At 48.5% G+C, this 26,578-nt stretch overlaps 1 protein-coding gene across 1 annotated transcript in view; it reads right to left on the bottom strand.

Moving 5' to 3' along the window:
* The window catches only part of LOC139326752 (arginine-glutamic acid dipeptide repeats protein-like), a 46,071-nt gene that overhangs the window by 12,152 nt on the left and 7,341 nt on the right, over positions 1-26,578 (bottom strand). The window contains exon 2 of the mRNA XM_070956603.1: positions 16,319-16,389. Within this exon, the coding sequence (XP_070812704.1) occupies positions 16,319-16,389 (71 nt within the window). The remainder of the gene's footprint in view (positions 1-16,318; positions 16,390-26,578) is intronic.

Raw genomic sequence — 26,578 nt, 5'->3', positions numbered from 1 at the left:
CTGCTGAGCTGGGCTGCAGGGAATTCTAGTTTCAGCAGCCCCCGAGAAAACAAATGTTTCTCTGCCTCTGTTTTACAGCAAAGTGCATAGCCAGCCTTGAACTCCCACAGCTGCTCTAACTGGCAGTGGTGGGGGAAAAACTGGAATTGGGTATGTCTGGTTTGACGAAAAGAAGGACCAGGGGAGACATGATAGCAGTCTTCCAATATCTCAGGGGCTGCCCCAAAGAAGAGGGAGTCAAGCTCTTCTCCAAAGCAGGACGAGAAGCAATGGGTGGAAACTAACCAAGGAGAGAAGCTACTTAGAATTAAGGAGGAATTTCCTGACAGTGAGAACAATTAACCAGTGGAACAACTTGCCACCAGAAGTTGTGAATGCTCCAACACTGGAAGTTTTTAAGAAGAGATTGGACAACCATTTGTCTGAAATGGAATAGGGTTTCCTGCCTAAGCAGGGGGTTGGACTAGAAGATCTCCAAGATCCCTTCTAACCCTGTTTATTCTATTCTTATTCTTCATTCCATTCCATTCCATTCCATCTTTTCTATTCTATTCCTAATTCTTTTTTCTTTTCTTTTCTTTTCTTTTCTCTTCTCTTATTATCTGCTAAACAAATAATTCCCTCAACACTGTCAAACTATTTACTAAGGCTACACTACTATTCATCTTCTCATCATTCCCACCACCCATCTCCTTCCACTTATGATTGCATGACTGTAATCTTGTTGCTTGTATCCTTACAATTTATATTCATATTGTTTCCCAATTGCTTATTTGTACCCTATGACTATCATTAAACGTTGTACCTTATGATTCTTGACGAACGTATCTTTCCTTTTATGTACACTGAGATCATAGGCACCAAAGACAAATTCTTTGTGTGTCCAATCACACTTGGCCAATAAAAAAATCTATTCTATTCTATCTATTCTTTGTATCTTCTCTTCTCTTCTCTTCTCTTCTCTTCTCTTCTCTTCTCTTCTCTTCTCTTCTCTTCTCTTCTCCCCTGTCCTGTCCTGTCCTGTCCTGTCCAGGCAAGGCATACAATATCCTGCATTTCTTAGCAGGATTCCCAAGATCACAGATCAGGTCTATAAACCAGAATGTCTTTTTGGGCTGGCTATTTTTTCCTCTGTTTCTGGCATGGGGGGGGGGGAGTCCAGCCCCTTCCGTGCCCCGTTTCCTCTCTCTCTCCTCTCTTCAGCGCCAGGGCCGGCAACCGCTGGCTTGCGTGGGAAAACAGCGTACGAAAGGGTCACGCCTTGCTAATCAGAGGTGAGCATCCTACAGAAGGCAGAATTACACGGAGGAGTAGGTTAGGCAGCCAAATGCAGAGAGGGGGGGGAGAGAAAAAGGGGGGGGGAGCAAAGCCCTGACAGCTGAGGCCATCCAGATGAAAGATTTATAATAGAATTTCACCGCAGGGCTGGCGGTGGGGAATGTTACATCTCCGAGTGTGAAATCGTTCAACTCCAGGTGTTGCCAGGAGCCAGAAAGGGTTAGCCTGGGAAACAACGAGCAACGCTTTCATCTCAAAAGCAGGCAAGCAGGAGATGGACCACCGCCATTTCGGAAAGGCTTCTGGAGGAAGGATGCTGGCTCGGCTTACGAGACCCTGGGCACAATGGGAACTCCTTGGGCCACAAAAACCCAGGCAGGGGGGAGCTGAGTTTGCTCTTGAAGGCTTCAGAAGTTGAAATAAGGAAAACCAGAAAATATTAAAAGAGATTTGGAAAACAGGCAGAGGTGAGCAGGTTGGTGGTTAGTCAGCCTCCATGGACTCAGCTGGAAATTAGGGGGGAGGCTTCTAAAATATAATTATTAAACATTGGTGTACGTGCCGATTTGAGCCTTCTAATTTAGACATATGTGCTGATGTTACAGCATTCCGTACGGCTGCCGATTTATTTCGGCAGTTCCCCCGATTTTTGTTTCCAAGATGACCAACGGTGTCGCAACACCAATACACAAAGATGGGGCTTCCGCTTGCCGGGTTAATCTCTATCCTGAACGTGGCCTAGTAAGATTTATCTGAAAGGTCTTAAAGGCGGCTATTGTGGCTCGTTCGTTGAAAAACAAACATCGGTTAAAAATGACCCTTGGCAGGCGTTTTGTGTGAATGCAGCCGCGCTGAAAGTCAGCTGCTATGATGGAAACAGGGAGGGAGGGAGGAAGAAAAGAGGGAGGGAAGGGGAGGGAGGAAGGAAGGAAAAGAGGGAGAGAAGAGGAAGGGAGGAAGGAAGGAAGGAAGGAAGGAAGGAAGGAAGGAAGGAAGGAAGGAAGAAGAAAAGTGGGAGGGAGGAAGGAAGGAAAAGAGGGAGGGAGGAAGGAAGAAAAGAGGGGGGGAGGAAGGGGGAAGAAGAAAAGAGGAAAGGAGGAAGGAAGGAGGAAGAAAAGTGGGAGGGAGGGAGGGAGGAAGGAAGGAAATGAGGGAGGGAGGGAGGAAGAAAAGAGGGAGAGGGAGGGAGGAAGGGAGGAGGGAGGGAGGAAGAAAAGAGGGAGGGAGGAAGGGAGGAAGAAAAGAGGAAGGGAAGGGGAGGGAGGAAGGAAGGAAAAGAGGGAGAGAAGAGGAAGGGAGGAAGGAAGGAAGGAAGGAAGGAAGGAAGGAAGGAAGGAAGGAAGGAAGGAAGGGAGAAGAAAAGTGGGAGGGAGGAAGGAAGGAAAAGAGGGAGGGAGGAAGGAAGAAAAGAGGGGGGGAGGAAGGGGGAAGAAGAAAAGAGGAAAGGAGGAAGGAAGGAGGAAGAAAAGTGGGAGGGAAGGAGGGAGGAAGGAAGGAAATGAGGGAGGGAGGGAGGAAGAAAAGAGGGAGAGGGAGGGAGGAAGGGAGGAGGGAGGGAGGAAGAAAAGAGGGAGGGAGGAAGGGAGGGAGGGAGGGAGGGAGAAAAGAGGAAGGGAGGGGGGAGAGGGAGGAAGAAAAGTGGAAGGAAGGAAGGAAATGAGGGAGGGAGGAAGGAAGAAAAGAGGAAGGGAGGAGGGAGAGAGGGAGGGAGGGAGGAAGGAAGGAGGGAGGAAGACAAGAGGAAGGGAGGAAGGAAAAAGAAAAGTGGGAGGAAGGAAGGAAGGAAATGAGGGAGGGAGGGAGGAAGAAAAGAGGGAGGGAGGAAGGGAGGGAGGAAGGAAGAAAAGAGGAAGGAAGGAAGGAAGGAAGGAGAATCTAGGGAGCCAATCCTGATCTCCAAGCAATCTGATCATCATTACATCAACATTTAACCCAAGTCTGCCAAACATCTTGCAGCCAGCAGAGTCCGCCTGCTCTCAAATTATAATAAACGCCGCAGCGTTCCCTGGAAAGAAAAATCCCTTCTGAATGCGTGTGGAAAAAACAACAAAACACTTTTCGCTAATGTATGCTCTTGGGTGCCTTAGGAAGCCTCATCACACGTCCCTGTAGCCGCTGGGGCTCCCCAAAAACAATCCAGCCCACCTATCCTGGTGGTGTATTCCACGCCTTTCCCCCTCCCCGGAGGAATTTTCATCCTAAAGATGTATTAAATAAGCCCGATGTTCTCGCAATTCGACCTGCTTTAAAGAGGTTTTCCCTGGATTCATTTTACAATTTTAACAGCATTTTATTTTTTAAAAAAGAGGTTTAATCTTTATTAGAGGCCCAAAAGGAGCTGCTTTGCTACGTGTGCCTACAAGGGGGGGGGGGCGCAGGGGCTCACTTCCAGCTTCTCCCGAGAAGCCAGCTTCTGTTTTATTTAGCGTTTAGCAATTATCTGAGCACCAGGAGTAGGAAATAGCCAGGTTTTAACCCTGGGTGAGCACCAGGAAACGAGTGGGCAAAGCAGCAAGTGCAAAAGATCCAGGGTACTCCCCGATTACTGATATATGAAAAGAAAAAAAAAAAAGGCTGGCTTAATTAAGAATGCAAGCAATTACGTTCACACCGATTGGATGCAAAACAAATTCATATTAATTTCACGGCTCCTCTTGGCTCGGACACTACCCTGTCTCTTTCTAAAGGGAGAAAAAAAAGAGAGGCCTTTCTCAAATGTTAGCCATGGGTCTCCTTGGGGGCCTGGGAACTGGGGGAAAAAAAATTAGCTGCAAGGGGATATCCTCATTCTAATTATGCACAATGATTCCTTGCTCAATAGTTATCACTGTGAGAGGGATCTTGGAGTCCTCACTTCAATATGAGCCAGCCATGTGCAGCAGCTGCCAAAAAAGCCAACACAGTTCTGGGCTGCATCAACAGAGGGATAGAATCAAGATCACCTGAAGTGTTGATGCCACTTTATAAGGCCTTGGTAAGGCCACACTTGGAATACGGCATCCAGTTTTGGTCACCACGATGTAAAAAAGATGTGGAGACTCTAGAAAGAGTGCAGAGAAGAGCAACAAAGTGGATTAGGGGACTGGAGGCTAAAACATATGAAGAACGGTTGCAGGAACTGGATATGTCTAGTTTAATGAAACGAAGGACTAAGGGAGACATGATAGCAGTCTTCCAATATCTCAGGGGCTGCCCCAAAGAAGAGGGAGTCAAGCTATTCTCCAAAGCACCTGAGGGGCAGGATGAGAAGTAATGGGTGGAAACTAATCAAGGAGAGAAGCAACTTAGAACTAAGGAGGAATTTCCCGACAGTGAGAACAATTAACCAGTGGAACAACTTGCCTCCAGAAGTTGTGAATGCTCCAACACTGGAAGTTTTTAAGAAGGTATTGGATAACCCTTTGTCTGAAGGGGTGTAGGGTTTCCTGCCTAAGCAGGGGGTTGGACTAGAAGACCTCCAAGGTCCCTTCCAACTCTGTTCTTCTATCCTATTCAAGCACCACAAAAAGACCCACTCAGATGCCACCTGACAAGGAAATGCCTTCCCCCCATTTTTACTGGGCCAGGCTGACTGTCCCAGGTGGGAGGGCTCAATCCTCCTTCTCCATTCATATGTAAACCTCATCCTTACGCTGGAGGTTGGCGATGGGGGGGACGGAGAGAGGGAGGGGGGAAGCAGGTTGAGATGCCAACTTAAACAGCTTTGTCAGCAATCCCCAAAAGGCTGCGAGAGATACGCATCTCTAAATCAGCCAGAATAGATGGCCAAAAAAGGGGAGAAAAATAATGCTTCTCTCCTGCCATAATCTTCATTTTAAAAAAAAGGGGGGGGGAGGGGAAGAAAGCCTAACAGCCATTCTGGCGGAAGCCTCCATGATCTGGGGGTGTGGGGAGAATCCTAACAAACGGGTGCACAATGCAAGCAAGGGTGGGTTTGAATAGAAGCAGCCCGCTCATATCACCCCTTTTTTTCCCTTCTCTCAGGTCCGTGTCCCCCCCCCCACAGCCCCACTGACAAGTCCCCAACGGAGGTGGGGGGGGGCGTGGGGGTTTGGGGTTAAATCCCAGATAATGAAACACGGGAAAGAAAAGCTCTATTTAATAATTTAGCCCCTGTCAAGGAGTTGGTATTGATTCTTGTTTCCATCACGGGGAGAGAATGTTATCTCCAGCCTTACAGCGGCCGAGACGGCATCGGTGAATTTAATCATCAGGCGGGGCTCCTGCCAGGCAGTTCTTAAAACTGACACCCCCAATTCTTTGTTAGATGCCGCCTGTCCCTTTTGATCCTATCCCCCCCCCCCCGTGTGTGTGTGTGCGTTTAAATTAAAATATCAAGCTATTGGTGTTTTTTTTTAAAAAAAACAAACAAACAACCCCAGCTGTCAATTCTCATTTGCCAAGGAACCATTAAAAGGGCCTGTCTCACATCCGGCAGCCCACTCTCCGGTCAAATGGCCAGGGCCTCTACCAGTAGAGTTCAAACTAGCTACAGGGCGATCCTCAATTTACGGTGACAATTGAGCCCCAAATTTAGGTTGCTAAGTGAGAAATTTGTTGGGCGGGTTTTGCCTTGTTTTACGACTTTTCTTGCCAAATGTGAATTGTCAAATAGAGACGGAGGGAGGGAGGAAAAGAGAAAGAGAGAGAGAGAGAGAGAGAGAGAGAGAGAGAGAGAGAGAGAGAGAGAGAGAGAATAAAGGAGGGAGGGAAGGAAGGAAATAGGAAGGGGGGAAGGAGGGAGGGAGGGAGAGAGAGAGAGAAAGAAAGAAAGAAAGAAAGAAAGAAAGAAAGAAAGAAAGAAAGGGAGAGAGAAAGAAAGAAAGAAAGAAAGAAAGAAAGAAAGAAAGAAAGAAAGAAAGAAAGAAAGAGAGGAAGGAGGGAGGGAGGGAGGGAGGGAGAAAGAAAGAAAGAGGAGGGAGAAAGAAAGAAAGAAAGGAAGGAAGGAGGGAGGGAGGGAGAGAGAGAGAAAGAGAAAGAAAGAAAGAGGGAGAAAGAAAGGGAGAAAGAAAGAGAATCAAGGTGCAAAAAGCATGTCTGGAATGGACAAACTCTGACAATGGAAGAGCCCAAACTTCAAAGATAGCAGAGAGGCAGGCGAAACATGTCTGTGCGTGCACGCACACGCGTGTCAGGCTGGCTTTTGCACCTATTTGGCCAAAGAGCAGTCCTGGGCCCATCTGACACCCTGCAGCCCAGCCTAACCCCTCTGTCCAAAGCCGCCCCCCTCCCCAATAGGCAGAGTTCGAGCTAGCCAACTTTATTGCTTCATGCCTACTTCACAGGAATCTTCCCAGACTGGAAGATTCACTTGTGAAAGACCAGATAAGACTCAAAGGCATTTGGGGAGGTGAGTCAGACCCTTTGCTCTCTTGTGTTTATGTAATGTAAAGGTAAAGGTTCCCCTCGCACATATGTGCTAGTCGTTCCCGACTCTAGGGGGCGGTGCTCATCTCCCTTTCAAAGCCGAAGAGCCAGCGCTGTCCGAAGACGTCTCCGTGGTCATGTGGCCGGCATGACTCAATGCCAAAGGCGCACGGAACGCTGTTCCCTTCCCACCAAAGGTGGCCCCTATTTTTTCTACTTGCATTTTTTTTTACATGCTTTCGAACTGCTAGGTTGGCAGAAGCTGGGAGAAGTCACGGGAGCTCAGCCCGTTACATGGCGCTAGGGATTCGAACCGCTGAACTGCCAACCTTTTGATCGACAAGCTCAGCGTCTTAGCCACTGAGCCGCCGTGTCCCTTAGCTAACTTTATTGCTTCTTGCCTATTGCGCAGGAATCTTCCCAGGCTGGCAGATTCAGCTGGGAAAGACCAGATAAGACTCAAAGGCATTTGGGGAAGTGAATCAGACCCTTTGCTCTCTTGTGTTTATGTAACGAGTCCAGGCTAATTCCCCGTTTAATTCCTCCCTCCAGTGTGGGAAGTCTTTTCTCCCAACAATTTTTTTTTTTTTTTCCAAGGCTCTGGAAAGGAAATTAGGAACATTCTGCTTCTCTCAGCTCCGAGCTCTTGTAATTGGGTTTCCTGCGGCCCACCAATCGAATCCGCCTTCAGTTCGCTGCAGGGATTAAGTTTAAAAGGAGCAGATGGCAATGCAGGGAGTTGCTTTCAAAGCGGAATATTCAGCGGAACATCCCCACGGAGGCTCCAGACGCTCCAAAAGGCAAGCAGCTAACAAGGCAGAAGGGAGAAAAGGCCAACGGTTAGGTCGGCTTTAAGGAACGGTGCGCGGGGGAAAAGGAGGGGAGACACCGGTCCCCGATTCTGGCTTTTAGACTTTTTTCTATTTTTTTTTTTAAAAAAAACAGCTTGGTAGGAAGCTAATATTTGCAAAATTATTCGCCGGAGGAAACATAAGAGAACGTGCCAGCTCTTGCCATTACAATGTGACTTCAAATGGAAAATCCAACAAGCACGGAAACCACTCCCGCAACCACTCACATTTATTTATTTTATTTATTGGTTCGATTTATATGCCGCCCTTCTCCGGAGACTCAGGGCGGCTTACAATGCGTTAAGCAATAGCCTTCATACTTTTGTATATTTATACAAAGTCAGCTTTTCTTTCTTTCTTTCTTTCTTTCTTTCTTTCTTTCTTTCTTTCTTTCTCTTTCTTTCCTTCCTTCCTTTCTTTCTTTCCTTCCTTCTCTTTCTTTCTCTTTCTTTTCTTTTTTTAAAAAAATTGATTTATATGCCGCCCTTCTCCGGAGACTCAGGGTGGCTTACAATGCGTTAAGCAAGAGCCTTTATACTTTTGTATAGACCTGCTTAGTAGGGCTTTCGGCCCCCCCGTAAGCGGTGTTCTTTTTTTTATACAAAGTCAGCTTATTGCCCCCCACAATCCGGGTCCTCATTTTACCTACCTCGGAAGGATGGAAGGCCGAGTCAACCTTGAGCCTGGTGAGATTCGAACTTACAGTAATTGCAGGCAGCTGGTGTTACTTAACAGCGCTTTAGTCCGCTGCGCCACCAAGGCTCTTGTGCATACCGACCAAGGCAAAGGCCAGGAGAATGGAAAGGCTTGTGGGATCCTGCAGCTTCCTTTAAAACAGTCCCAAAGGGGCTCTTTTTTTCCAAGAGGCGACTGGACTTTCTGAAGTCCAAGTTTTTTTCTCTGAAGACGTTTCGCTTCTCATCCAAGAAGCTTCTTCAGCTCTTGCGGGGAGAGGGAGGGAAGCACTTTTGGGACAATCGTGACCTGGATGACTGAGAATCTCCGCAGGCACTTTAAAACAGGTTTTCTCAACCTTGGCCACTAGAAGATGTGTAGACTTCAACTCCCAGAATTCCACAGGTTATTTTTGCCATTTTTTTCCAGGGTTTTTTTGGGGGGGGGAGGGGGAGTGCACTGACTGACTCTTGCAGGCTAAAGGGGAGCAGGGGTGGGACAGCCCATTGGGCTTCTGGGAGGCTACTGATCTCCCTCTGGCTGAGGTTGACCAAAGCATCAGAAGATCCACGGGATGCCCGCCTCCCCGGGCTTAGATGGCTATTTTGGCTCTAAAGGCATTGAAGTTGAGCCTCGGTGGCGCAGTGGTCAGAGTGCGGTACTGCAGGCTACTCCTGCTGACTGCCGGCTGCCTGCAATTTGGCAGTTCGAATCTCACCAGGCTCAAGGTTGACTCCGCCTTCCATCCTTCCGAGGTGGGTCAAATGAGGACCCAGATTGTTGAGGGCAAGAGGCTGACTCTGTAAATCGCTTAGAGAGGGCTGTAGGGCCTAGCCTAAATGGTTCTTAATTGGGATTTTAAATTTTATAGACTTGGGGGTTTTAAATTGGGAAGCCAATGATTTAATTCTTTTTAATTTATGTTAACTTTTGTATTGTATGTTTTTTAATTTTGGCTGTTCACCGCCCTGAGTCCCTTTTCGGAGAAGGGCGGTATACAAATTAATTAATTAATATTAATTAAATAAATAAATTAAAGCACTGTGAAGCAGCATATAAGTCTTAAGTATTTTTCCTTCCTCCCTCCGTCCCTCTCTCCCTCCCTCCAGTTAGAATGCAGTATTGCAGGCTGACTCTGCCCACTGCCAACAGTTCGATCCTGACCAATTGGCTCAAGGTTGACTCAGCCTCCCGTCCTTCCGAGGTGGGTCAAATGAGGACCCAGATTGTTGGGGCCAATAGGCTGACTCCGTAAACCGCTTAGAGAGAGCTATAAAGCACTGTAAAGCAGTATGTAAGTCTACATGCTATTGCTAGTGCTATTAAAGTTCTTGTTAGGCCTTGATGCAGCTGGACTTCGCTTCTAAGCATCCAAACACAAATGGGGCATTCATGGGAGGGGGGGGATTAAAATGCTTCCTTCATTAACGAAATCTAACGAGGGCGAAGGGAAAGCATCTGGGCTCTCTTCAATTGGACCGAGTGTGAAAGAGTCCGAGTGTGTGTGTGTGTGTGTGTGTCTGTGTGTACATGCAACAAGCTTCCACACACATAAATCTCCAGCGACAATCACGACTCGTGCCAGGAGAACCCACATTGAAATTCAGTCCCCGTGAGCGGGGTGTCTGAGCCCCATTGTTCAGCGTTCCTTTGCACCCGCGTCTTAAAAACTTGAGCGCTGGGGATACCGGGTGTGGGGTGTGGGAGGGAATCTGTAAAAGGGATCCCGGCTCAAACAAGAGCATCTTATTCCCTTCACAAAAAGCAGCACAGGTGCAACCCCTACCAAGCTACGCCCAGCTATAACCGAAGCCGCATTTTGGGTACCCTTAATACACGACGCGGTGGGTCAGTGGCTAAGACGCTGAGCTTGTCGATCAAAAGGTCGGCAGTTCAGCAGTTCGAATCCCTAGTGCTGCATAATGGGGTGAGCTCCCGTGACTTGTCCCAGAGCTTCTGCCAACCTAGCAGTTCGAAAGCAGGTAAAAAATGCAAGTAGAAAAATAGGGACCACCTTTGGTGGGAAGGCAACAGCGTTCCGTGCGCCTTTGGCGTTGAGTCATGCCGGCCACATGACCACGGAGACGTCTTCGGACAGCGCTGGCTCTTCGGCTTTGAAACAGAGATGAGCACCGCCCCCTAGAGTCGAGAACGACCAGCACATATGCGCGAGGGGAACCTTTTACCTTTACCTAATACTGGAAAACCAAAAGAAGGAGCAGGGCTTGCGATGAAAGGAAAAAAAAAAACCAAGTTTTTTTTCTCGTAGTTCCACCGAGAAAGAAAATGAGAGCAAACTGCAGAATAGCCATTTTTAGAGGGAGATTTTCCTTTTAAGGGGGGTCCCTCTGCAGCCGGCCCCAAGCATAAATCAACCCCCAAAGATGTCAATGGGTCTGGAATAATTCTCTTACGCATACTGCCCGCGTTATTAGCAAGGAGGAGGATCTTGTGGTCCAGGAACCAGCGATCGATCGACGCTGCCTCCTCCGGCAGCTCCATTATGATGCTGAATTAAGGATCTGCTAGTCAGGGAAATTGATTAGATCTTGCGGCCGCCCTGGTGCTTTAGATCAAACCAGAATGACTTGGGAGGACCTGCAGCGTCCTTAAGAAACAATCAGGGGCCTTATATCTTCCTGTTGACAGTGCTGGGTGCCCCCCAAAAAAAGGACAGTGAAGACAGGGAATACGTGACATTAAGGCTGCCCGCCCACAACTTCCCAGCATGCCACACACACCCTGTGTCAGGCTGCCCAGGCCTGATGGGAGTTGTAGTTCCAACAAAGTCAAAGGGCTGTTGCTGACTCTGTCTGGCTTTTCTGAAGACACCCCCCCTACCCGCCCCCCATTTCAGCAAGGAGCAACGAAGGGAAAGCTAGTTAATTGTCATGACGTTCAAAATCTGCCAAGATGAAGCTAGACGGCCAGCCCAAAAGGGAAGGGGAGCAAAATTTGTAAATCAGGCTAGGAGTCAACCAGAAGAGCATCTTGACAGTGTTTCCCTGAAATTAAGACAGGGTCTTATATTATTTTTGCTCCAAAAGTTGCATTAGGGCTTATTTTCTGATTAGGGCTTATTTTGGGGGAAATACGGTACTAATTGCGTCTGTCTGGCTGATGATCTTAACTGGGGCTTATTTTTTGGGTAGGGCTTATATTACGAGCATCCTGAAAAATCATGCTAGGGCTTATGTCAGGTTGTGAAGTCGTCTCAAATAAATTGCATTTCAAACAAAGTCTTCGATGAAACCTTTCATTTATTAAGCACGACAATCTGTCCCCGATTATGTCGTAGCCAACACTGACTTCCTGACCCCAAACCTCCCCTTTCCGTTCCCCAATTCTCTGCGTCTCATTGGCCATCTTCCAAATCACTCTCCCCATATCTACTACTTCAGCTCCCAGGAATGTCCCCCCTCCCAACCCATCTCCTAGGGGATATTATCTTCAGGGAAAATAAGTAGGTGAAAAGTCAAGCGTCCTCTTGCCACCTGCCCCCTCTTCTCCTCCTTATGTCAGCACTGGAACGAATGTAGTTTGGAGTGCTGACAGCTTATTTTCTGGTTGGGTCTTATTTTTGGGGAAACAGGGTAGTAAAATGCTCTAATGATACGGTTGAGTGCAGGATCCTTTTGCTTTTGAACTAGAAGGTCCTAGCCAGAATGGGTTGAGCTGTGTTTTTCTAAACCTTGGCAAGTTGAAGATATGTGGACTTCAGCTCCCAGAGTTCTCCAACCGGCCCTGCTGGCTGAGGAATTCTGGGAGTTGAAGTCCATACATCTTCGACTTGGAGAGACTGAGAAAGTCTGCGATACAGCGTTAAGTTAGACCGCCTATTTAAAATCCTGACCAAAACTTTCATTATGTCCTTGATCGCCTTGCCATTCAGCAGAAAGGTTCCCTGACCTCCACTTATGAAGACGAGGGTTATTCCCAAACCCCCAGCCACCCTTCCTTGACCCCCACGTTCTGTTGGATAGCCCCACGCAAATAAGTTACCAATATCCTGAGTGTTGAATGGCAAACGTAACAACAGGACATGTAAAGAACGGTGAGGGGGCTTTGAGGGCAGTGCAAGGCAGGAATAGCAATAGCACTTAGACTATATACCGCTTCGCAGTGCTTTACAACCCTCTCTAAGCAGTTTACAGAGTTGGAGCTCTTGCCTCACAATCAGGAGGTTGTGAGTTCGATCCTAGGTAGAGGCAGATGTTAGGGTCTCCTGCTTGGGCAGGGGGTTGGACTAGATGACCTGCAAAGGTCCCTTCCAACTCTTGTTAACCTGTTAAATCTGGGTTCCTCATTTTACCAACCTCGGAAGGATGGGAGGCTGAGTCAACCTTGAGCCCGATCAGGATCGAACTGCTGACTGTGGGGGTGAGTTAGCCTGCAATACTGTATTCTAAACATTGGGAGGGAGGGAGGGAGGGAGGGAAGGAGGGAAAGAAGGAAGGAAGGAAGGAAGGAAGGAAGGAAGGAAGGAAGGAAGGAAGGAAGGAAGGAAGGAGAACCTAGGGAGCCAATCCTGATCTCCAAGCAAACCGATCACTTAGATTTATATACCACTTCACAGTGTTTCACAGCCCTCTCTAAGCGGTTTACAGAATCAACTTATTGCCCCTCAACAACCTGGACCCTCATTTTACCCACCTCGGAAGGATGGAAGGCTGAGTCAACCTGGAGCCAGTTGGTTAGGATCGAACTACGGGCAGTTGGCAGAGTTAGCCTGCAATACTGCATTCTAACCAGAAGGAGGGAGGGAGGAAGATAGCCATAGCATTTATATACCGCTTCACAGTGCTTTACAGCCCTCTCTAAGCGGTTTACAGAGTCAGCCTTTGGCCCCCAATAATCTGGGTCCTCATTTTAGCGACCTCGGAAGGACGGAAGGCTGAGTCAACCTTGAGCCTGGTGAGATTCGGACTACCAAACTGCAGGCAGGCAGCCGGCAGGCAGCAGAAGTAGCCTGCAGTACCGCACTCTAACCACTGTGCCGCCTCGGCTCTAAATAAATATACACGTAACAGTAGCAAAACACACATGATGCTTGGCTTCCCAAGCTTTTGGGCAGACAATGTGTTGTATCCGAGCAAAGCGGAGAACAGAAATTTTGGGTGTGATTTACCGCTAATACCCTGAGCAATTATGGCTGTTCAGTGGGCACTTCGGCTCCAAAGCAAGCAGCTTCTGGAACACTATCTACTCTTTTTTGCGGGAGCGATTTTCCCCTCACCTGCTCAGGTGCCAAAAGTGGAGCTGAAAATGTTATTCAAGGTCGGGAGCTTTAAAAAGCGGACAGCTTTTCTGTTTGTTTGTTTTTAAATGGTATGAATAGCACTTCGTTTCCCTTTTATTTTTATTTTTTTAAGTGCAGCTGGGGCCATGATATGACTGAATTTGTTAGAGAGGAAGGAGGTGGAAAGAAGAGAGAAAGAGAAAAAAAAGTAAGAACACTCTCCTGGCGCAAAAAAACCCCCCAACAACCCCGAAAGCCCAGAAGCGGGATTGACTGCACCATTTTTAAAAGATGTGAAAAATTACCTGCGAAGGAGAGAAACTGTATATAAGTGAGACCTTTGGGAAGGACGGGGGGAGGGGGGGAGAGGGGGTAAAAAAAGAGCAGGCATATAAATATTGAAAGAGGCTGTCAAAACAAACAGGGAAAGAACATACATTCTCCCACACTGCAGTTATAACACAATTTTCAACAGAAGGAAAAGAAGAATGAGCTGGGAGAGGGAGAGAAAGAGGGAGGGAGGAAGAGAAAAAGAAAGGGAGGGAGAGAGAGAGGGGGAGAGAGAGAGAGAAAGAGAGAGAGAGAGAAGGAGAAGCAGGAATGTTTTGGAACTACTTTTGAACAGATGATGAGTTACACAGAGATGTGAGTTTCTTTAGATTTTTGTTTCTAAAACAGTCTGTTTTTAACCTGAAAAGCAGAATTACAGAATAACAGAGTCGGAAGGGACCTTGGAGGTCTTCTAGTCCAACCCCCTGCTTAGGCAGGAAACCCTACACCACTTCAGACAAAGGGTTATCCAATATCCTCTTAAAAACTTCCAGCGTTGGAGCATTCACAACTTCTGGTGGCAAGTGGTTCCACGGGTTAATTGTTCTCACTGTCAGGAAATTTCTCCTTAGTTCTAAGATATCGCTTCAGAGTGCTTTCCAGCCCTCTCTAAGCGGTTTACAGAGCCAGCCTCTTGCCCTCAAACAACCTGGGTCCTCATTTTACCCACCTCGGAAGGATGGGAGGCTGAGTCAACCTTGAGCCTGGTGAGACCCGAACTGCCAAACGGCTGGCAGCCAGCAGAAGTAGGCTGCAGTACTCCATTCTAACCACTGCGCCACCGTGGCTCTTAATAGGGTTTCCTGCCTAAGCAGGGGGTTGGACTAGATGACCTCCAAGGTCCCTCCCAACTTCGTTATTCTATAATTTTATCCTTCTAATTCTATAGTCCAAACACACACACACACACACACCGCTTAAGCAGAAGACCCTATACCGTTTTGGACAAATGGCTGTCCAATCTTTTCTTAAAAACCTCCAGCAATGAAGTACTCAATAATTTCTGACACACACCACGATTCCCTTAGCCAGGTTCGGCTTCCTAGGCAGCCCCGGGGATTCAATAACAGGATGTATCTAGGGTGGTCTATTTTTTTTTTTTACAAGAGGCATCTTTGGGCATCATGAGAGACCACCCAAGGGGTTAGCCCCCTACCCACAACCCGGGGAGGAGCGGGGAAGAAGAAGTGCCATGAGAATGACACGGAGCATCCCGAAGCGAAGAAAACCTTCTTCCCCGTTCTAATAAATGCATGATATGTGACCCGATCAAAGGCATTTTATGAGCCAGCTCGTAAAAGCCCCGTTCCAAATTCCTAAGACTGGAAAGGTTGCGTATGCTGACTCCAAAAACCACAAAGTGCAGTGTGTACTGGGGAAAGAATGGCTTTTGAAATCCATTTAGGAAGGAGTGAGTGTTTTTGGGCCTGGGTCAGCTCTTCTCAAGAGAGTCTCATAATAGCAAGTTGCTCCTCAAAGACGGGTCGAGGTTGGGCGAGAAAAAAAAAAAAAAAGAGATTGCTGCTCTTAAAAATTGGGTTGATTTTTAATGAACCCAGTCCCTAAAAGCCAGAAAGAGTGGGGTTCCTTTCCAGGGGTGGGCTTCAAAAATTTTAGCAAGGGACTCTCTGCCTGGTTGCTGGGTGGGCGTGGCCAGGGTGGGCGTGGCCAGGGTGGGCATGGCCTAGTCAGCCTCCTGCATCATTTTTGCCCTCCCCAGGCTCCGGAGGCTTAACTTGAGCCTCCAGGAGGGTGAAAATGGCCTCCCCAGGCTCCAGAGGCCCTCTGAAGGCCGGAAACGGGCCTTCCTGAACTTCCGGTAGAGCCGTTTTTTCGCTCTCTCTGGGTGTCCACGTGTGCCCTGCACTTACCTGCATCCAAAACAGGCCACCTGGGGACTCCTGGGAGGGGCGGGGTAGGCGGGGCCAGCCAGGAGTGAGATTTGGGGGTTCTCCAAACTGCACAGAATCTTAGCTAGAGGTTCTCCAAAACCCCAGGCAGCCCCACCCCTGTTCCTTTCACAAATCACTGAGAGGGGCCATCTTTGGCAGTGTTTCTCAACCTTCTGTCACTTTAAGAGGGGTGGACTTCAACTCCCAGAATTCTCCAGCCGGCTAATTCTGGGAGTTGAAGTCCACCCCTCTTAAAGCGACAGTAGGTTGAAAAATACTGTTTTTTTTTCCAGACTTGGTATTCTGCGAAAGTGTGCACCACAGGCAAACTCTGGATCAGCATCGGAAGGAAAAAATACCAGGCAAAACCAGCTGAGAAAACACACAATTGTCCATGCATGGTAACCTCCGCAAGTCACCTGGAGGGGAAATTCATGGAGGGTATGATTAGCCACGGCTAATTAGCCAGATAATTCAGACAATACTCTGCTCTGGCTCCGGAAAAGACAGCTTGTAATCCATCAAGGAAGCCTTTTGTTGACCTCGCTACATCACACGTCACAGCATCACAAACACACGGTCACATAAAAAACTCCGGGCTGGCGGATGGGCGGGCATTTACAGCCGAGGGGGTCTCAGCCCAGAGAAATATTACATTTGAGAAGAGAGAAATATTTGCTGCTTACCAGTTTGAAGTCTTGAATGCTACAGATGAAGTAAGGTGTGTTCGGCCGACGGCTCTCAATATACACGCAATCTTTTGGAGGGGACAAAAAGGAAGAGTTTCTCAGCCTTGGGTAAAGTAATAAGAGAATTATCAAACACAACACCGAATGGTAGCGGATTAGAACAAACGAGGCTATAAAAATGTCCCGAAGGTGTTTTTTTCAAAAGGCTTTGTTTTTTGTTTTTCCTTGAAGAGGTTTTGCTTCTCATCCAAAGGAGCTTCTTCCTTTCTGAAGAAGCGTCTTGGACGAGAGGAGAACTGAAGAATCTTCTTGGATGAGAAGCGAAATGTCTTCAAGGAAAAAAAAATGCAAAGAAAAGTCCAGTTGCCATTGAAAAAGCACCTTTGGGATAATCATGACCTGGAGGTCTGAGAATCTCCAGACAATGCTATAAAATGTGACACACCACACACACACTCACTCACTCTCTCTCTCATAAACACACACACACACACACACACACACACACACACCAATACAAGCCGAGTATTAAGGTAATTTTTTAAGGACCAGGGCAATGCAGAAAAATGTCATGTCTCTTCTCCGAGACTACGTGTTAGCTCGCCCGCTACATTTTCCATGTCTAGATGATGGCACCATCTAGGATAGTGTTGGCGAAACTTTTCGGCACCGAGTGCCGAAACTGGGGCCTGTCGGAAACTGGAAGAGCAGCTGCCCAGTGTGCATGCGCACGCCGGGAAAATGGTTTTCCAGTGTGCACATGCACACCGGCCACTTGGTCATTTCTGGCACGCATGTGCATGCAAAGTCGAGCTGGCCTGTGCCTATGTGCATGCCATAAACCGGAAGATTATCTTCCTGGCACGTGCATGCACACCGGGCAGCTGCTCTTCTGGTTTCCTGTGCTTCCGCGTGCATGAAGAACAGCTGGCCAGCGCGCCGTAACCCGGAAGAGCAACGGACAACGGCTCACATGCCCAGAGAGATGGCTCTGCGTGCCACTTCCAGCACATGTGCCATAGGTTCTCCATCAGAAGATCTAGGATTCCTCCCAAATTGGGCATCCCCAATGAGAAGATGACTCTCCCCTATCTCCCCACCACATCTGCCACAATCTTGCTCCCAATTTTGCTCTAACGCTCCCAGAGTTTATCTGATTGATTGATTGATTGATTGATCTCATTTACCGTATTTTTCAGAGTATAAGATGCACCTACCTTTTTTGGTGAGGAAAAGAAAAAAAAAGAAATCTGCCTCTGACTCCCAGCAATCTTGCCTCGTTGCAGCCAACAGCAAACAGCCTGCTTTACTTTCATTTTCGTTTTCAGCATAGCTTGATTAGCACAAGGGAAAAAAAAAAATCTGCTCCCAGCAATTTACCTCCTTGCAGCAAGCAGCAGAGGCCCGCGCAAAACAGCTGAGAGTCGGGAGGCCGATCCAACGGACAATAAACTTGTGCTGATTAGGCTGAAACGGGCTGTTTCTTCTTGCTGCTTGCTGCAAAGAGGTAAATTGCTGGGAGGCAGAGGCCAAAGGGTGGGGCCCAGTGGGTGGGCGGGGCGACATTCGGTGTATAAGACCCACCTAAATTTTCACCCCCTTTTAGGGGGGAAAAAGGTGCGTCTTATACTCCGAAAAATACGGTATATGGGGCTCATCTCTTGGTGGCTTCTTCCCTCCAGTTACACCTAAGTCTCTCTCCATCCATTCATGGGGTTTTCTCGGCTGTGCCAAGCTGTAGATTCCCTACCTGACCGTATCATTTCCCTGCAGTCTCTTAAGTCTTGGTTTCAAATCTCTCGCTCTCCCGAAAGGTATCCTGGTATTGCTACACCCCTAAATTAATGACTCAATCTACTTGGGTGAATGGGGGGGGGGGCGCGGAGTAGCTTAAAGAGGAGTGCTAGCAAACCACGAGTTTTCATCTGAGCTATTTGTGGTTGTTGCTTTTTTTCTTTTTCTTAAAAAAACAGAGGTTTCAACAATCTGGGTAGATGAAAATGTTAAGATGAATTCGCAGACAGGCACCTGCAGGAGGTTATATGAAATTCACAGATCCGTCTGAACAAAGCCGGCTCGCTGCATCTGGGAGACGAGCCAAACGGAGCCAATCCGAGGGCTTTTAGGACTCTGTTTCATCAGATCCACGAAAAGCTCTCCAGCTGTTGGATCACATACATCTGTGAACTCTTTAAGATGCTTGGGAACAGAGAATAAAAGGAGGGCCTCCGAGAATTGGAAATCAGGAGAGCAAATCTTTACAAACAATACCTGCCTGGCAATGCTAACGTTTACTCTACATCCTTTGGGCCTAGAGCTATGTCTAAGAGGTCCATTATTCACATCCTAAATACTTTCTTTAAAAAATAATAATAATAATAATAATAAAGCCATTCTATCCAGCTGTTATCTATGTAGTAAAGCATCTTTAGTTCCTTCCGTTATTTCAGTTTGCAGAATAACAGAGTTGGAAGGGATCTTGGAGGTCTTCTAATCCAACGCCCTGCTCGAGCGGGAAATCCTATGCCCCGTGATGGCGAACCTGTGGCCACACGTGTCCAAAGTGGCACGTGAAGCCACGTCGCCTGGCACGCGCGGCCTTGCCTGTTTGTGTTCCGGGTTTCTGGCACACATGCTTGTGCAACAATCAGCTGTCCTCCGCGAGCTTGGCAGTGCTGAAAACCGATGTGCGCATGTGCACAGGCCAGCTGATTGTTAGGTGCATGTGCGCGCCAGAACCCGGAAGTTCGGCTTTTTCCAGAGCATGATCCCTTCAAGTGCGAGGCAGTGCCGAAAATCGGCCTGCGCATGCATGCCGGCCAGCTGATTATCGGACGTGCGTGCGCACTAGAACCCGGAAGTTCGGCTTTTCCAGAGCGCAGCCACAACGAGTGCGCACGTGATGTTTCCTCGCAACCTTTTCAGCACACGGTGACATGACTGCTATCATGTCACCCCTACGTCACCCGACTAGACTAGGGGTCGGCAACCTTAAACACTCAAAGAGCCACAAAGGTCCTAACCGGAAGTCCCCTGTTCGATTCTGGAGCCGACCGGAAGTCCGGTTCCCCCACCATAGAGTCTCCTCCTAGCATGGCTTCCTTTTTCCTCTACCTGCCTAACCGAAAGCCCTATGAATTGTGGAGCTGACCGGCAACAGGGAGCCGCAGCAGAGGGATGAAAGAGCCACATGCGGCTCCAGAGCCGCGGGCTGCCGATCCCTGGACTAGACAATATCCAATTCCTGCAACCGTTCGTATGTTTTAGTCTCCAGTTCCTTAATCATCTTGGTTTCCGAGTCGAGTACCAAACTTGATGAGTTTCAAATCAGTTGAGTACCGAGGTACCGCAGTACATGTTTTAGCCTTTCTATGGTGGCGATGATTTTCTGTGGTCTGTCAAGCGAGCCACAGCCCCAAGCTAATGTTCTGTGGTCTCCTCCGAGGCCCCCCCCTCCCTCGCAATCTGTCTCCTCCTCCTTTGCCAAACCCCATGAATAATGTCCCGCCGACCTCTGCCATCGACATCCCAGCCTTCTTCTTGCTGAACAAAAAGTTCATTTCCTGGGTTGAGAGGAGTAACCATGGTGATCGCAGGGTCACCAAGACCTGCAAACATCCCGAGCGTCCAATGCCTACACGCGGAAGCCATGGTTTTGCTATCCACACACATGTGCAGGTAATCCACACTCAAAAGTGGAGGGCCTTGGACTGGTCATTGTATTGCTTATTGGACATGAGAAGATGGGGCCCACAAACAAGCCCGATCCTGGTGTGGCCCAAATCAGGAATCCGATTGTCACCCGCCAGATACCCCTCTTGAAAAAAGGACGGGAAAGTTCAAACAGAGATCTATATCTAAGTTGCTACTCTTAATTTCCTTTCCTCAGCTTGCACTGATGCGGTTACTAAGCTGGGTCGCGAAATGTCTGTTAGACCAAGCTCAGAGAGCACCCAGGACTCCACGGATGAGACAGTTGATCTATCTGACAGCTTTTTCACACATTTCAGCCGAGATGAACCAAGCCGAATCTTGCGCTCTGCTTTCAATGTCCTTTGTTCAACGCCAAGCGCCGGAGTCTTTATCTATTTCTGATCTCTGTCGGGAAACCGGATATCATTTTTGTTTGGGAAAGGAAGCGGACGGCCTCTTTCAAAGGCCAGGAAGCTCCGGAGTCAATGCAATCCAATTAGGTGCCCGGCAGGATACCAGGATGCTCTAACAATGCAAGCTTGTATCTTCCAGAGGGATTATGCTATGGGCTCTCCATGGGGGCCTTTTCTTCCCGGGGAGACAAAAAAACCCCTCTCTTGAAAATCATCCCTGGGCGCTCTCTACACGCCCCCCCCCCATCTCCCGCACTGTCAACTCACACCTTCCGGATTCAAGTTGAGCTAAAAAAAAAAAAAAAAAAGCTTCTTCAGTTATGCTACCGTCGTCACAACTCTGCCAGGGTCTTTTCTCCTTCTGTCTGCTGGCTGGCTTCTCCAGGGCAGGATAACAATAATAATAATAATGCAACCGAAGAAAGGCGTTTCACATTGGAACGGGGCACAATTACAACTGGCATAACATTTGCTCTTCGCCTGATGTCTCCCATTTGGGCCTTCTTTTTTGTTTGTTTGCAAATCCGAGAACGGAGCTAGCCAATTTTAGAACATTCTGGAAATACCTTTATTTTTTCGACTATAAAGACGCACCTAAATTTAGAAGAGGAAAAGAACAACAACAAAAAAGTTTTTGGCCTCCACGCACCCCATTTTAGGGGCCCTTTTTCTGCACTTTTCCAGATTTTTTTCGGCCTGTTTTGTGGGCTTTTTTCAGTCTGTTTTGTGGGCTTTTTTCAGTCCGTTTTCGAGGCTTTTTTCAGCCTGTTTTTGAGGCTTTTTTCAGCCTGTTTTGAGGCTTTTTTCGGCCCGTTTTTTTTCCTAAAACGAAAAAAGCCTCAAAAACGGACTGTAAAGAGCCTCAAAAATGGCCCCCCCCCAAAAAAGCCTCAAAACAGGCTGAAAAAAAAGCCCCGAATACAAGCCAAAAATAGGCCTGAAAAAGGCCTCAAAAATGGACTGAAAATAGCCTCGAAAATGGGCCCAAAAAAAAAAAAAAAAGCCTCAAAAACAGGTTGAAAAAACCCTCCGAAAGCAGGCCAAAAATAGGCCTGAAAAAGGCCGAAAAGGCCCAAAAATGGGGTGTGCAGAAGCCAAAAAAATCACCGGCAGGTGGGTGGGGCTTCGGCAATATTCAATCTATAAGACGCACAGATACCCCCTTTTGGGAGACAAAATAGTGTGTCTAACAGTCCGAAAAAATACGGTAAATCAGGGATCTCCACGTACACGGTTTTTTTTTTTTTACTATTAGGCAAACGACGCAAGGTCCTTTCAGGAAGACAGGAGAAGAGAGAGAGAGAGAGAGACGTTTAAGTGCACCTTCTGGAAGGCTCTACTGCGGGGAAGCCGGCAAAATTCCATTTATCAAGATCTGCGAACAGCTCGAGGCAATTAACTTTATCTGGAGCTGCGGTTAATAGCGATAATGAAAGCATCTCGTCTTGGCAACGCTAAGAACAGACTCTTCCTGAGTGCCACATTCTGTCAATATGTCTTTTAATTCCTGTTTTAATTTATCGGCGGAAAAAAAAAATACCCCAATCTTCTAATAATGTGTCTGCCCGATAGTCCTCGACTTGTGATCGCTACGGAGCCCAACATTTCTGCTGCTAAGCAAGACAGCTGTTTTGTCCCCATTTTACGACCTTTCTTGCCACCGCTGTTCAGTGAATCACTGCAGTTGTTAAGTGAGTCCCGCTGTTGTTAAAAGAGAATCTGGCTTGCCCATCGACTTTGTTAGAAGGGCGCAATCGGGACGCTGCAACTGTCATAAATACGAGTCAGTTGCTAAGCGCTTGAATTTTGATAGCGGGACTGTGGGGACGGTGCAAAAAAAAAAAACCAAGAGGCTACGGAAGCTGCGAATGGCTGAGTTTCAAACGAGAACCTAACGTTGCATCTGAAGTGGGGCCATAGTTCAAATCTTTTCTCATCCACACCGAACCCTGAAATCTAATGAGTTACATGTTACAACCAAAAATCTGGAAGAAAGTCTGAAATTTCTTTTTTCTTTCTTTCTTTCTTTCTTTTTCTTTCTCTCTTCCTTTCCTCCCCTCCCTCCCTCCCCATCTTTCCTTTTCCTTCCTCCTTGCCTTCCTTCCTTTCTCTTGCTTCTTTTCCCCCTTCCTTCCTTCCTCCTTTCCTCTCTCCTTCCCCATCTTTCCTTTTCCTTCCTCCTTCCCTTCCTTTCTTCCCTTCCTCTTCTTTTTTGCCTTTCTTCCTTCTTTCCTCCCTCCTTCCCCATCTTTCCTTTTCCTTCCTCCTTCCCTTCCTTTCTTCCCTTCCTCTTCTTTTTCGCCTTTCTTCCTTCTTTCCTCTCTCCCTCCCCATCTTTCCTTTTCCTTCCCTTCCTCTTCTTTCTTTTTCCCCTTCCTCCCTCCCTCCTCTAACCCTTCCCCTTCTTTCTTTTCCTCCCTTCCCTTCCCTTATCCTCCCCCCTCCCTCCTTCTCTTTCCTTTCCTCCATTCCTGGATGACAAAGATGGCAGCCCTGTCCCTTAAAAGTCCTTGGCAAGCCCGAAACACCCTTTTCAAGAGGAGGAGGAGGAGGAGGAGGAGGAGGAGGAGGAGGAGGAAGCTGGGCTGTTCTTGTGGAAGAGGGAAGGGTGGGAAATCCATATCATTCCGAGGGAGGAGAGGGCTAATGGGAGAGGAACGCCAGAGAAAGAGTGACAGGTGAGGAGGGGGGAAACTCCCCGCCTCCCTCCCCACCTCCTCCATCGCTGCTGACAACAAACAAATCGCTAGTCTGATCTTTTAGCGCCGTTCCTGCCAAGCAGGCTTCAAGGCAGGCGGCTGCTGGCTCCTTGTCAAGGAAACCGCTGCTTTGGGGGGGGAACCTCCCCTCCCCTTTCCCCGCTCCCCCAGGCTCCAAAAGGCCCTTTCCAATTTCCTCCCTTCGCCTTGAAAGATGCCAGGCAGCGGGCACTTCGCTTCCCCAAACGATTTCTTTTTTCTTCTTCTTCTTTTTTTTTATTATAAACCGCTCTTCTGGAGAATCCATTTTCTTCCAAGGGGGCTGCCGCTGCTGTTTAATGGACTGTCAGTATAATTTAGATTTCATCAATTTGGGCTCATTCAAGCCTAGCTCCTGATTGTACAGTAAATGGAACATATTTCTATTCAACACAATTAATGACAGTTAATTCTCCTCTGGAACAGAGAGCCCCCCCCTTTCTCTCTCTCTTTCCCTCTCTCTCTTTCTCTCTCTCTCCATTTCATGAAAGCTACAGCTCTTCGGTCCTGCATCCCCGTTACCCGATTTCCCCATTCCAATGGTTTCCTTCTACACTTTCCACCATGGCAGCTTTTCTCCCCCCCACTCCCCCCTTCTTTCTTTTAAGTATGGCTCCCGTTTGCAAGGCTAATGGGCATTTTGAACTCTTCCCCGTTCTGACATAAGACTTGCAACCGTCACACGAAGGGTGGACGGATGAGAAGGGGGAAAAAAAGGAGAGGAGGACAGGGGAGAAACTTTAGGGCACCCAACTCCCAATCTAGGTTGGACCATTGAGGCTCTTTTCCATCCTCCTCCTCCTTCTTCTCCTTCCTCTTCCTCTTCCTCTTCCCCCATAATCCCTTATGGGGTGGAGTCTGCGCCAAAACTCTGCATTGGTGATGGGAAGGGCATCTGGCCAGTAAAAAACACACTGCTAGCGCCATTCTGAATGGAGCTAGCAAGTATGTTTTTTACTGGCCAGATGCCCTTCCCGTCACCAATGTGGAGTTTTATTCAGCAGATTTATTCTCATTGTGCCCAAGAGAGAAATATCTGTCTCTACCTAGGATTGAACACACAGCCTTCTGATTGTGAGGTGAGAGCTCCACCTCTAGGCCATTGCACCACTCCAGGCTCTTTTCCCTCATGAAAAGCTTAAAAAAATAATAATAATCGGTGTCTAAATAACGAATAACAGGTGAGGATGGTCGTGCTGAGTTGGAAGAACAGCACGAGACCCTGTAAACATTCGGAGTCTCTGCTTTCCCCCTAAGGCACGGGGATTACACGTCCCAGAATTCCTCCACACCGGAAGGAAACCCAAGATGCAAGACTTTAGAAGGGAAGGGGCTTAAAAAGATCGGATTCAAGGAAAGTTTCCTGTCCCAGCTCCTGGTTTTTGACACGTCTATCTCCTCGCATGTCTATGAAAAGAGGTGCGGTGAACAATGTCTTGCTTTCTTCCGTCTAACGTGTCCTAAATCCAGATATGACCCTTGGCCAGATGCTGACCAGGAAGCGAAACCGTCCACTGGCATCCATGCGAGATGTGAATTAGATGCCTGGGCTATTTCCCCCCCCCCCCCCGCCACCTTCTGACGTCGCCTACTAACACAGCCGAGACCCCAGCCCACTTTCATGGCTGCCTATTCTCCTTCCAGCTCGAGCCCATTTATCTGTCACCTCCTTGGCATTAAGTGCACGACAGCCATCCGCAGCTGTCCGTCAGCCCCACGTGTGACGGGAAGACAGAAGCTAACGGCTTCTTTGCAGCTGCAGGAAAGCGGAGAGGCGACGGCGAGACGTCCATGAAAAGATGGGGGGGGGCGTTCATCGGGGGCTCCTTCTTCCTGGCCATTTTGCACACACACACACACACACACACACACACACACACACACACGAGGAAAGAGCTTCCCACCAGGTTGTAGGGGGAAATAAGCTGCCTTTCCTGCCTTGCCAGAAGCACGCTGGGCTTCCCAACCGCTGCACAGTGGCTCCCAAGCAATTGAGTGCGTCTCTCTTCAGCCGTTTACCATCCATCAACCCAGCATTTTTACAATCAAACCCCAGAACCTTTCAACCAGCCATTTGTGCTTAAAAGGTACAACAGCTACTTGGCTTTCTGAACTAGATATGTGTGTGTGTGTGTGTGTGTGTGTGTGTATGCTCCCCCCCCCCCCGGACTCTTTAAGCCATAAATGGAATCTGACACACGTTCTGTATAAGAAAGGGAGAAAGAAGGCTTATATATTCCTGGCTGTGTCTCCTCTCACCTCTTAGTTGTGTCTTTCTCGAAAGAAAGAAAGAAAGAAAGAAAAATCCAAAGAAATTGAGAGTCCCTCTAGACAATGAGAGGACAGAGCAGAAGGAAGGGAGGGAGGGAGGGAAGAAGGGAGGGGGAAAGGGAGGGAGGGAGGGGGGAAGAGAGGGAGGAAGGAAGGGAGCAGAGGGGAGGGAGGGAGGGGAAAGGGGAGGGAGGGAAGGAAAGGAGGGAGGGAGGGAAGAAGGGAGGGGGAAAGGGAGGGAGGGAGGAAGGAGGGAAGAGAGGGAGGAAGGAAGGGAGCAGAGGGGAGGGAGGGGAAAGGGAGGGAGGGAAAGGAGGGAGGGAGGGGGGGAAGGGGGAAGAGAGAGAGGAAGGAAGGGAGCAGAGGGGAGGGAGGGAGGGGAAAGGGAGGGAGGGAGGGAGGGAGGGAAGAAGGGAGCAGAGAAGGGAGGGAGGGGGAAGGGGGAAGAGAGAGAGGAAGGAAGGGAGCAGAGGGGAGGGAGGGAGGGGAAAGGGAGGGAGGGAGGGAAGAAGGGAGCAGAGAAGGGAGGGAGGGGGAAGGGGGAAGAGAGGGAGGAAGGAAGGGAGCAGAGGGGGAGGGAGAGAAGGGAGGGAGGGAGCAGAGGGAAGGAAGGGAGGGAAGGAGGGTGAAGAGAGGGAGGAAGGGAGCAGAGGGGAGGGAGGGAGGGAGGGAGGGAAGAAGGGAGCAGAGGGAGGGAGAGGAGGGAGGGATAAAATGGAAGAAGTGCGGGAGGAAGGAAGGAAAGGATAAATGGAGAGACGTAGACATGGAGGGAAGGATAAAATGGAGGAAGGAAGGAAGGAAGGAAGGAAGGAAGGAAGGAAGGAAGGAAGGAAGGAAGGAAGGGAGAAGCTAGACTTATGAGGCTAGCATTCCCTGCCACTCATGGACTCAATGCTCAGGTCCTTGCCTGGAAGAGCGGAGGCTGCTGGGGCCTTGAGACAGACAGTCATGCAGAAACCAAAGGCCAAAGGATCCCTCTAGGACTGTCTCACCAAGAGATTCCGCTGCTCCCCAAATCAGTGAGCCTGACAAATGACATTTGGTCAAATTCTCTACCTCCACCTCCACAAATTTCCCCAGTAGGGAGGGCGCCGACTCTCAGCCCTCCGGACGGTTCTAATCCCGGCCCAAACTGAATC

Source organism: Pituophis catenifer, unplaced genomic scaffold, assembly GCF_029215685.1.
Source record: "Pituophis catenifer annectens isolate HBS135680 unplaced genomic scaffold, rPitCat1.0.hap2 SCAF_114, whole genome shotgun sequence".
NCBI lineage: Eukaryota > Metazoa > Chordata > Lepidosauria > Squamata > Colubridae > Pituophis > Pituophis catenifer.
This window is presented reverse-complemented; position numbering and strand designations above follow the sequence as displayed.